At 49.1% G+C, this 12,153-nt stretch overlaps 3 protein-coding genes across 3 annotated transcripts; all 3 read right to left on the bottom strand.

Moving 5' to 3' along the window:
• Window positions 1–353: 353 nt before the first annotated feature.
• Window positions 354–1,585, bottom strand: N7518_002217 (DUF92 domain-containing protein; the record flags this gene model as incomplete). The annotated part of the gene is made up of 4 exons (XM_057183145.1): window positions 354–620; window positions 680–1,040; window positions 1,117–1,331; window positions 1,400–1,585. The coding sequence occupies 4 exons, from the start codon at window positions 1,583–1,585 to the stop codon at window positions 354–356; spliced, it is 1,029 nt and encodes a 342-aa protein (XP_057044595.1).
• Window positions 1,586–2,052: 467 nt separating this feature from the next.
• xlnR (putative C6 transcription factor) lies at window positions 2,053–5,016 on the bottom strand (the record flags this gene model as incomplete). Its single annotated transcript, XM_057183144.1, has 3 exons — window positions 2,053–2,196; window positions 2,250–4,540; window positions 4,605–5,016. The coding sequence occupies 3 exons, from the start codon at window positions 5,014–5,016 to the stop codon at window positions 2,053–2,055; spliced, it is 2,847 nt and encodes a 948-aa protein (XP_057044594.1).
• A 1,351-nt stretch (window positions 5,017–6,367) lies between these two features.
• N7518_002215 (DNA-directed RNA polymerase) lies at window positions 6,368–10,544 on the bottom strand (the record flags this gene model as incomplete). Its single annotated transcript, XM_057183143.1, has 2 exons — window positions 6,368–9,715; window positions 9,771–10,544. 2 exons carry the CDS (start codon window positions 10,542–10,544, stop codon window positions 6,368–6,370), a joined length of 4,122 nt encoding a protein of 1,373 aa, XP_057044593.1.
• Window positions 10,545–12,153: the final 1,609 nt, after the last annotated feature.

Here is a 12,153-nt window from a genome sequence, read left to right as displayed (position 1 = left end):
ACTAGGGCCAGCAGTAACACGTGATGAGCTGTGTCGGTGGCAAGGTGACGTTGGCTTTTCTTGATAAGGCCGGTGTTGTTATTGAGACGCGAAGGGAACACGGGAAGAAGAAAAGAGAAGTGGAAGGGAAAGAAAACAAATACCGACTGAGTTCGTCGAAATGGAAAGGTGGGAAGGTGGTGGGTTGGAAGCAGCTGGGACAAACAAAAAGCTGGCCCACGCTTGTCAAAGCAGAGACATTCAGAAGACAAAGAGAGAAAGACATATATTCATCATAATTTTGATCTTAACCAACCCGAAACATAAACAGGAACGTAATAAGCATGTTCGAGACCTGGATTGTCTGTTACACTTTACACGAGTAACTCAAACACATCCAATCCCCAGAACCACTGTGCAATACCCATAGCCCCGACACTCATAGTCGCAGCCATGAGAAGGTTGACGCCATTGTTGTCCAGCCAGTCATGACCAGTTTCAAGGCGACGACTTTCGTGACTTTCATCGAGGACGTGTGTCACCTGGGTGCCATGCACTGCAGCTTTATGTATGCTACCGGTGGTTTTGGCAGTGCTATCAGTAGTAACAACCGGCTTGCCCGTCGAAGGGTGAATGATAACCTAGAAAATAGATTAGAAGTTTGCACAGAGTGGTCAAGGACACATAATCGTGAACTCACCTTCCTGCCACCGCTTCCCTCTACAACCTTCCCGCTCCTTTTATCGACAACACTGGCCTGCAAAAGTCCACCGAGAACACTGTCAAGAACGCTGCCTAACGTACCCCAGAGAGTCATAGCTATGGTCCACAGAGCCCGATCCTTCAATCCGGCACTGGCACAGAACGGGAGAACCGCAGCAGATGTTGCGGAAACAATGAACGAACCCAGAAGACCAGCTCCAAGGCCAGTTGCGGTAACACCACCATTTGTACCGGGAGGGACTTCACGGAGATTCAACGACGTGATTAGGCGGGGTTTGGATTTCGAGAGAATGCCGAGCTCGGAGGAGAATGTGTCGGCGGCTACAGCGGCGTAGTTTCTGCGAAAAGGAACCGATTAGTTATATGCTCTAGAACAGATAATGCATGCATAGAAAGTGAAGTTGAGTGACGTACGCTACAATCCCAACAATTAATATATCAGCCGCATTCTGACCGAGTGAGAAGCACGATTCAGTGCCTGCTGTTTTGGCCAGGATGGCCGCATGAGCGATCGATAATATGGTAGCAACAACAGAGTTCGCTAGGACTTGGATATGGTTCCGGGGGCCTTCGCCACCTTCCGCACCGGTTGCAGAGAGTGTCAAATGCGACTTGATCTCATGTTTTACCTATCATCACGATCTTGTAAGCTGCGCCCATAACATATATGTAAGCTGAGAAGTAGGTCGCTTCCTACCTTTGTGACCTTAGTCCCACTAAAATAGAATACCGCAAGGAGCGCGACTGGTGCCGACCATGGGTGGAGAGCGTGAGCGGAGGCTGAACATCCCGCAACGACCAGGCCGAGCGGGGTAAGAGATTTTCGCGACCAAGCTCGATAGACAAGTCCAATCACAAGAGGTATGCCTATATAGGGTTTCATTTTTTTGGCCTTGTGATCTCGAGTACGTTCATTTGTTGGGATAGATGGTGGTTGAGATTGAACAGGTGTAGCAGAGGAGGATCGTAGCTTGGGTGGAGTCCGAAATAAGCTTCATCACATGACATAAATTCCACTCTTAAACAGAAGAACGGCAAAAATGAGACGTCTTACCAAGGAGATGGGCCCCTTGGGAGTATAGAAAAGAAAATGAATACGTTCTCTTCGAAGGAGATTCCCAAAATCAAACAAAAAATCAATATTCAACTAGGTATAGTATGTGCCGAGTCAATATATAGACATCAGAATATTGTGCGCCTTTTCGCTCCTCGGGGTATGTCCAAAATCCAGGAAGTATAGTATACAGGGCGCAAATTAAAATCAAAATTATTGACAAAGAAAACGGAAATAGATCCAAAATCAAGACGAGTGGTAGCCGAAAGAATCTCAGCAGATATTCAGCAGTCTTGCTAAAGTGCGAGACCACTGCCATCGCCGCTCCAGCGGTAAAGGGCTAGCACCTCGCGCCTGCGGGACTGCTGCTCGCCGAAGTCCTCTGGGACACGGCCACGGACTTGTGCTAGCGCAGATCGCATCACTTTTCGGAACGTTCGCTGTAGGATATTAGCTTCTGTAAATCTAAGGCTTGGTCACGGGTAAACCTTACTTGATATTCAGTGTTCAAAGTCACGACGCAAGCCTCATGCGCTCGGACGATTGTTTCACAGGCCCGAACAACACTGGGACTGGCATCTCCTTGCAATTTATCGGCAGTCAAAAGTAGCAAGAAGCTACCTTGCAAAAGATATATGCCAAAGAAGAAGGGCATGAAGCTTAGATCGGGGTCGTATTCCAAAATTTCCGCGGCCGCCTCAGCAGAGCTGACTGCATGGCCCATGGCGGTGATAAAGGACTCAGAAGAGATCCAGAGATCGTTATCGTCGAGCAGGTTGATAGGGTCCCACTTCCCAGCCAGCAGAATGTGGAGTACATGCATAATGTGGGTGCCATAGGCAACCACCATCTTCGTATGAACGATGGACTCACTCACATGCGATCCTACGGTGCTAATAGACCGACCAGACGGGCTGACATGGTTAATGTTGGAGCCCTCCATGGCTGTGTCGGCCTCACCGGTGCCGAGGGCAATAGAGCTGGTATATCGAGCCTCGAATTCTTTCAGGCTCTGGGCGTAGACATCGAGCTGCCGGCGGATTTCCATGGCCTGACTTTCGCACTCACCGCTGTTGCGGAAATGTAGACCGAAGCGCGGGTTATTGCGAGCATGTTGCAGATCCACAATCTCACCCAGGATAGACATCAGGGGTAAAAAATATCCAAACATGCTATGGCCAGTGCATTCAGAGGGTGGGCCAGCACGGCGGTAGTTGACAGATGAAAAGTCACCCGCTTGCCAGATATCACCGTTCATCGGCTGTAACAATCCCTCGCACTCTTTATCCAGCAGTGTCAAGGGTCTGTTGTAACAAAGTGCAAGATGGCGATCTGTCGCAAATAATAACCACCAGATCCGCCGACGCTCCTCACGTTCTTCCTCTGTGAGATTGATCGCAGAGTTACCTGAGCCGTGGCTTAGCAGAGAGGATGGTTGCCTCTTGTTGCCATTCACATCAATGTCCCCCTCGCCCTCCATTTCGCCGTCCTGACGGGTCGCCGCGTTAGGCGGTAATTCGCGGCCGAGTTTCAATTCTCGTGCAAGAGACCAGGCAGCTGTCCACCATCGCATACTTGCAGCCTTATATTCGCTAGCAGAGACAACAGTCGCTAAGTGAACATATGTAGCGACGTCATCCACCGCGCCAGTGGCACTACTCTGAGCACCCAATTGATCCATAGAGACCCCAAAGCCACCGAGAGCCACTCCATTAATTACCATATTAGCTGGATAATTGGGAGATGCTTCTCCGGTGGCTGGACCATGGATAAGCGGCCGGAGTAGGCCAATCGTCAACTCCAGAAGCTTTTGGCAGACTCGGCCTCGAGCTGAGGGAGGTGATGTCAGAAATGCAGCCTCACTTGTTTGCGCTGCGACCCACAGCATGCTGGCGAGAAGCCCAGGGGTGCACGCTCGCGGCTTTGTGGGGTGTAGGAACGATTGCTTGCGGAAGACATGGCCAACCACGTAGGGGGATGATGGAGAAAGATGTGAGGACGATGAGCTGGTGAAATATACGTCGAGAAGATCACAGGCGAGAGATTGAGGGATTATAGACATAATGTGCGGAAGAACTGGTTGCAAGACTGGGTATCGCAATGAGCTAGAGAAAGGAAGCATGCTGAAGGAAGGGAAGTTTGCGGGTGATGGAGAAGGGAGTGGCAACCAGCTAGGTGACTGCGCTGGAGGAGAGAATCCCATGAAAGAAGCCGATGGGTTGTCCGTCGAGTTTCCAATGCGGAAGTGGTTCATGGAGCTCGGATTCGCATCTTGCGTATTCATCAAAGGGTATGTGCTATCATTATACACCGAACCGAACCCTTGAGAATGAAGCACTGTACCTGGCGACCGAGGGTTCCCATTCGAGTTTTGCATCATCTGCATAGAGCGCATATCTGACACAGACATCGAGGGTCGGTGAGATTCTTGGAGCGCTGCATAATTATTGAACGGCATGCCCGCTATGTTGGAACTCATCTGCTGCTGAGGAGGTGCTTGGACGGGCGCTTGGTTTTGGCGCATGGCAGACAATCCAGCTACCTCCACGTTATGCGACCGAGAATTTGCGCCTCCACTTAGAGTCCGCGCGGCATCAAAGGCGCGATCATAATGTTCGTTGGATTCGTGCAAAGACTGTCCTTTTGAGGCCTGCCCTTTGGTATGCGTTATATTTTGGTTACTACCCATATCACTGTCGTTGATCCCAGTGGCGGCTATATCCTTTTTGGACGCTTTCCCGCGCTTCTTGCGCTCGCGGGCGTACTCACAGCCAAGTCCAAACTCTGGGAACCGTTAGTTCAACCAATGCGCAAATGGAGAGAGTCCGGTAGGAAGAAAAAGTCGTACCAACACAATGCGCACAGGGATTATGTCCATCGCACTTGGTTCGCAATTGGTTGCACTGATCGCAGGCTCGGCTGATTCTTCGACGGGCTGGGGTCGCGGATGAGTTTTTGCGAATAGCAGAGCGAGCTTCGGCAAGGGAATCGCGCAATTCTGGATCCTTGAGACCTGAATTGGAAACATTTCGCTCGCTATAGGGAAGATGCTGGGAATGTCGCGAAGTCTTCGAGTCTCGAGAGTGACCGGGATCGGTTGGGATGTCGGCGGCATCGGCTTCACGTGTTAACTGGAGCTGTTCCAGCGCATACTGCGACCCCTCCGCAAGCGTATCCAGTCCGGGGGTTTGGGATTGTGTCATCCGTCCTGCTTGGGACGAAAAGGGAGAGTAAGAATTGGCGGAGGAGAGGGAGGTCATCGCATGCTTCTCCGAGGAGGCAAAAGCAGGGCTATGGCGACATAGAGGGACAGATCAAGGGAATCTAGACTCTCTGGTCTACCAGAACCAAAGGATTGAGTCAAATGCAGTATAGAGAATGACCGAGAAGTCACAACGGCATTGCAGAAAGACGGAGAGAGAACGGGCGACCTCGGGAGTTCTTTTCCCCCTCGGCGCAGCCCAAAGCGTGGTTTTCGCACAGTTTAGAAGGTCAAATCTAAGAGATAAAAAAAAAAGTCGGGCAATTAGAAGTAGACCGCCAAAAAAAAGGAAGACCAGAAATATGAATTCCAGAAGTCCAGAAGTCCAGAGGTTCAGAAGATTAGAGAATCCGAAAATCTGGGGAAATTGGCATGCAAAGGCGGGGGGCAATAGCACGTGCCACGTGGTGTCACTGGTATAGGAAGTATATATCTCTCTCTTTCTCTCATCCATCTAAACACAAATACACTTGTATCCAGAGCTTTAATCTGTTTTAGATCCCAAGGTGCCTTGTCTCAAATGAATCTGCAAAGTCTTTTTGCTCGCTTTCTGTGTATGTACTCCGTACTCTGTATATGTATATGTATCCGTATTCCCCACATTTCACCCCAACATCCTAGTTATATACGGCACAACAAGCAACGTTTATCGTATTGTAGCCCTAGAGATATTAGATACGTGAAAATGTAGACTACGTGCATAATATTTCGGACCTGAACCCCTCATCTGGCTACGGTCACATAACCCCGGTCTTAGCACCGGGGGAGGACAAAGCACATTTGTACAAAGTACGGGCTCCGGATATAATTCTTGTGCAGACTGGATCATTTACAAGTTCCGGGATTCTACGGCATAGAGTGCAGAGTACATGATTTAGACGCGAACTTGACCGTTTGCTTCGAAAGCTCGGCAAAGTATACACTGGAGCTGAAGACGCTCCAAAACGGCTAGATCCGCGGTGCTTGGCCACTCCCTGTTGGTTTTAGGCTTTTCTTTTGGATTTTGCCTAAATTCACTTTGAGAGTATGTACTCCGGTATTTGGTTTAAAGTTGGGGGGTCACTAGGTAATATATAGGGTTCTGATGAGACAAAAGGTAGAGTAGTTCTTCAAGTTCAATATCATACTCATACAGGTAGTATATACTATTTTCTTCCCCATGTGTAATGTACAGATGCAACCAATGAAGCCCAGAAAATAATCGGGCAGAAACGATACAGGAAATTACAAGTCAGCTAAATGAATCCCGAAGTCACTCCTCCACAGCACTCTAGAAATGGCTAAAACAAAATGTGGAAGTATGCATAAACGCCAGCGGAAATGCGGTAATTCCCAGGGTGATGAGAAAACTATGAGAAGAAGTATTCACTTTCACGAATTCGGGTCAGGTCCCAGTCGCCCTTTTTAGGAACGGGACGAAATTTGAGAGGCATCCATAACCACGTGGTTAAGTGGCGAGACTGACGTCGCCGCGCAGAAGGCTGGGTCTGCTCAGTTTGACCGTCCTCCTCGGTCTGATCGGAGGGTTCACCATGGACATCATCCTCTACTTGGGACATCTCGTCACGTGAGGCCTGCTTCGTCTCAAACATCTCGAGGTCGCCGACCAGGCTCTCGATGGCCGGATCGTTGGTGTCGATTGAACATGCTATCGGCATACGTTCCAGATCCGGAAGGACATCTGGAATGTACCCGATTGAGTTCGTACCCATCGTTTTGAAGGTAGTCAGGTCAGAGTCGGTACCCCCTAACTTTTCAAAGACACTATAGGGTGTCACCATAGCACGACCCTCGGCCTGATCCTCTGGATCTTCCGAGTTGAGTAGATTTTGTCGTCGGTTTTCGTTGATCAACTCTTGAAGTTTAGTAACCTTATGGCAGGAGCGGTGTGTAAAGATCGCCCGGCCCAAGGTACTGAAGCGGGGGATTCTGGCCAGGAACATATTCTTGCCATATCGCACTCTGAACTCAGCGCCGAGACGGCCGACAACATCATCGGAATGCATGCGAACGAAGGCATCTCGAAGGATAAGGTTCATCTGGTCGATATCGGCAGCATGAGTCCAGAATGAATCATGAACAGCGGAAAAACTTAGGCCCGCTTCATGGCATGTATTGGCGGACATGATCATGTGTGTGGCATCGAGAGAGTGGATGAAGTTCGGCGGGAAGGCCTGAAGCTGCTTGCGCTTTGTAACAACATCATCAGCGCCGGGGTCAACGAGACTGATGTCTTGTAAACTAGTCTGAACACGCCGCGTCTTGCGAGTGCGATATGGCTGGACCACTGGGAGACCCAGTGGAGTCGTCCAAATCACAGTCGACCGGAAAGATTTTTCTGGATCAATGGACGTCGAAAAATGCTCGTCGCGTTCATTCATGGGTACCAATGCTGCTTGCGTGAGCTCCTCAATTTGCTCCGGTGTCACAGATTGTGTAATGCGTTGGGCACAATCGCCAAGCCAATACTGGATCTCATGGGCTCCGTTGAACATGGATCCGAGAGCGCCAAAGATTTTTGTTGCGATGTAGAAAGACGCGCTGTTCCTCTCCGTGTTGCTGAGATCAGGGAGATAGTCAATAAGCTGCCTTTTAACCTGTCTCGTTGCTCCCAAAAAGGTCACGCCGTAGACATTAGTCATGACCGTCTGCTTCACAATCTTTCTGGTCACTCTGCCTTCGAGAAGCTGAGCCAAGTGATCGCCGTTGGCTGCGTCCTGTGCAATAGCTTCCTTGACAAATTCGCACACACCGGTATAGACGTCCGAAGGACGGTCAGATGGTTCAAGATTGACCTGCTGGGCGCCGACACTGTCACCACCCAGGGCGGCATAATGTTGAAGTCCATTACAAGAGCCGTCTTGGTGGATTGGAAGATGGGAGATATATGTCGTGGGCTCAGAAAGCTGCAAGGCGTTGCGGAGTTCGCAACACGCTGCCAAAAGCTGCCATGGATCTTCGGCCTTAAGCCACCACCGTCGTCCATGAAGTCCTGTGTTGGCAGAGTCAAGAACATCATCCAGATTGTCCATTGTGAATTGCTCCCGTTCTGACATGCTCGCTTTATCAAATCCAAACAAATTTGCAATCTGAATTTTCAACCAGCGCATGCCAGATGCCCCAAGCGCCTTGCCCTTAGCGAAAAGAAGTAACCCCCTTGAATTATCAGCCCCCATCTGATTCAGGTAAGGAGGGAGTGGGTAAGCTCTCCCGCGGAAATCCATGTTATGGGGCAGATGGAAGACCTCTTTCCGGAAGGCTCGCGCTACCTCAAGCTGGAAGTTTTGGAAGCACCGAACCGAATGAAATCCTGAGCGAAGGTTCTCGATTTCACGAACCTTTTGGTGCCATTCTCTTTGGGTTTCATAGTTGGCGTCTGGGCTTGGTTTCTCTGGCGTTTGCAGGTCCGGATTCAAGGGAGCTAGCTTCCCCACAGCTTCGCCGCCATTCCAAGCCTCGAGCATCACGTCAAAGACTTGTTGATTGATCTTCCACCCAGTGCCACCGAGAACATCAAGGCCTGCTCGGATCTCTTTCAGCCCTTCATCTTTCAAGACAGCTTTGAGGTACGCTGGTTGCAGTAGTTCACCGGGAGTAGTGCGCACTAGGTTGGACTCGTATATCTTATACCCGCCAGTTCTTGGCCCTGTCCATGGTTTAGGCTTACAAACCATGGGGAGGTGGCGAGCCAACAGCTCAGCGGGCGGCTCCTTGGCAACAATTTCCACGAGTTTAGTATTCATGTGGATATGACCGGATCGTCTCCCGAAGTTGATCTCATAGGAATGGTCGAAGGCTGGTGCCAAATTGAGAATTCTTTTTTTTGTGACAGGATCCTCGGTCCAAACAGGGGCTTTCGCAACTTCGACTAACATGCTCATCAAAACAGCACCGATTTTGACCTGTGAGCGAGAGCCCCAGATTATAGATTCATCTTCTGCATTGATTTTTTGAACGAGCGAACGCCATCGCAGTCGGCCTTGCTTGTCTTTGCGGTTTGCGAGGGTCTGCTTCAGTGCCTTTAGACGACACGGATCCATAGACTTACTCTTCTTCAGATAGGTGTCGGCAATGAGTTCATCTTGCAACTCTTTTCCAACTACTGAAGCGAGCGCAGAAAGTTTGACTCCCCTATCCATCCCCTGGCGACTGAAAGTAGACATCACAGACAAAAGAGTGAGTGCAGCTAACCGGTCGGGATCGAGGGCTTGCAAAAACACACCGTATTCACAGCGCTCTTTTTGCTCGATACTTACGATACGGTTCGCAAGTGTCTCTTTAACAAGCGCCAACTCCTGTTTAATTCTTGCCACAAGGTCCGCGTGCCATTCGCTCATGATTCTGTTAAGCTTTTTCTCATCGGAAGCGACATTGAATCCGGATTTTTGTCTCTCGGCATTATCTGTACGCCAACGCCAGAGGGCCGAATCGAGACTGTCGGATTCGAGTCGGGTTTGCCTCAAATTTGAAAGCAATTCCTTTCCTTCCTCTTCGGTGCCTGAGAAACCTTCCGGCAAACGTACATCGGAATTGCCGGAGAAGAGGGACAGGGACTGTTTGAGAGATGCCAGTCCCAGTCCCCTTTGGTCGGCAGCTTGCACCTGGGGGGTATTATCGACGATAGGGGAAGGCACTTCAGTGGCTTCGGAGAGATCCATATATTTCGAAACCAAGTCCAGCATGTCGGAGGAACAAATCTAGATGGAGAACATCAGCAGGACTTCAGAGTACAGACTAGAAGTGTAAGCTCACCTTAGACAGCTCACCAACATCAGAGTCTTCAAGGACCTCAATGCCGACAAGCTCTTCCTCCAGGCCCGCGTTTTGAGCAAGTTCCCAGTATCGACGAACAGTTCTGTCGCGCTTCGATCCATGAAGCATACGCAGCGCCATTCGAATCATAATCGCGAAACTGATTGCATCCGGTGTCACGCCACCGGCGGGCATATCAACTTCAAACCATTTTTGCAACGGCAAAACCATGTCCTGCTGCCGGTTGAGGATCATATACGCCACCATATGTCTCATGAAACGGTTATGAATAGCGAGATACTCATCCGAGCCAGGCGGATGATAATGACCAAGGCGGGTAATCAACTTAGAGGCTCGCTCGAACTCCCCAATCTTCAATGAGAGCTCTAGATTGGCCTTCATCTCTATTTCATCACCGCCGACACCATGCCTCCTGCGGAAAACTTTGGATTCCGATTGTGGCGTCGAGTCGAGGATGATCAGGGATGATGTATCGAAGCTCTCGAAGGGCATGTGCATGAAGTGGTCGTAAGTCTCGTGTGAATGCCCATCGATGCTAGAATGCTCGGCGGCTGTAGCAAGATAACGTTCTGATTGCGGAGACGGATTGCGCGGACGATCGTGAATCGAATTGCACGACAGATTTAAAAGTGAGTTCCGATTACTCGAGTATGAATGAAAACGTGTTGTTGGCAGATGGAACGATGCTCGGAAGGCTTGAGCCCTCCGCAAGTGAAGAAAGGCATTTTTTTGGCAAGCCACGCGGGATAACATGATGCATGAAATTGGCCTTTTGGAGGATTGGAAGTCGAAGGTTGGAGGTTGAAAGCGAATAAGAATATAATGACTCAAAAAGGAAAAGATATTAAGCGTAGATTATAAGATAAATGCAGGCTTTCCAACGATGACAGCCAGAAAAACAGGACACCGCAATGATGGATGTTCAGTGCGATTGTTCCGCTATAGAAGACGGAGAATGACCGCGTCGGCACGCTGTCCTGCAATCCTCGACCAAGCCGAGAAAAAGAGAGAAAGGGAAAAAGGTGAAAAAAACACGAGGGCAACAGGAGAAAGGGAGATTTATCGGACCTGTCGCGATGAAACAGAGATGGCAGAAAAACTAAGCAGGCACGTGACCATATGCATTGTCTTATCGTGATTGGCGGACAAGTATGAGTGGCAAGGCTACTAACCGGGCCCTTGAAATTATTTTACCAAAAATACGGACCCTCGCAAGCGAGGATCTGCCACCTATGTGGTGGGGCCTACCTAGGCGGTTTTTTTTACACTTTCACTTCAATTACCATTTATACAGTGGTGTTCCAAGAGTATTTGACCTAGGGTACATTGGGCCTATGACCCACTTTTAATACTGCCAAGCAGAAACCTATAGTTACTAGTATGCCATCCCTCATATTTGACAACATCATCCATATGAATGTAGTAGGCGGTCTGGAAGGGCGGTCAGATCCCAATGTACCCGAGGTCAAATACTCTTGAAACACCACTGTACCACCACCACGTAGTAAATTCAATAATTTAATGAAAGAACTATATACATTGACCAATTTACTACTAGAATATAAAAAAAAATCACTTTCCCAGCCGTTTTTGTGCCCTTCTATACTTCCTAACAAGATAATTAGAAATGCCATCCGTTTGCTGATGTGGATCCGCAAATCTAAACGTCGCACGTCTTTATTTACCTGTATTGTAACCGCAACGACACGTCTCGATGTATTATCTGCCCGGCGTTTCTTAATATAGGTGGCCAATATAGGTGGCCAAGTTGCCTACGGGATATTTAATTGCTATGAGACCCCGGGGAGAGCTTTACAATCTCTACATCATTTTCCTTCAAACATTTCAGCCCAGCAGACATTAGTTCAGAGCCATGACTTCACAGAGCACAGAGACCGATTATTCTTTCGCTTCCTTCCCCCCTCCAGACAACTATCGATTCGAGCACAATCACTGGATACCGCAGATAATAAGGTCTTCCCGCCCCAGTCGCCTCGAGAATATTCTTGGGGAGATCAAACACAAACATGAAAATTTGAGTCAAAAAAATGACGAACTTCTTCAAATTTTGCAGCTCAAGGAGAAGGACCTTCAAGCAGCTCAGCAAGAGAAGCCTGGTCTGGTGGCTTGTTGCCGATCTATCCCCGAGGGCCTCTCATGATAATTTCAATTGAGGGGCAAGACTTGCTCTTTGCAATCAGACGATGCTTCTGGTTTTCAGCTTGTACAATACTCTTGATATCATTCAAGTCATACCAGTATCCGTTCCAGTACAGTGGACAGTCAGGATTACTTGACCTAGTGGAGAAGAAGGAAGCCTCCGTAACCTTATCCGCCGGTATTTCTGTTCCTATGATACAGT

The sequence above is a fragment of the Penicillium psychrosexuale genome (assembly GCF_028828465.1).
Source record: "Penicillium psychrosexuale strain IBT 29551 chromosome Unknown utg000002l, whole genome shotgun sequence".
In the NCBI taxonomy this organism is placed as follows: Eukaryota; Fungi; Ascomycota; class Eurotiomycetes; order Eurotiales; family Aspergillaceae; genus Penicillium; species Penicillium psychrosexuale.
The sequence above is the reverse complement of the archived record's forward strand: the minus strand, read 5'-3'. Positions and strand labels throughout refer to the sequence as shown.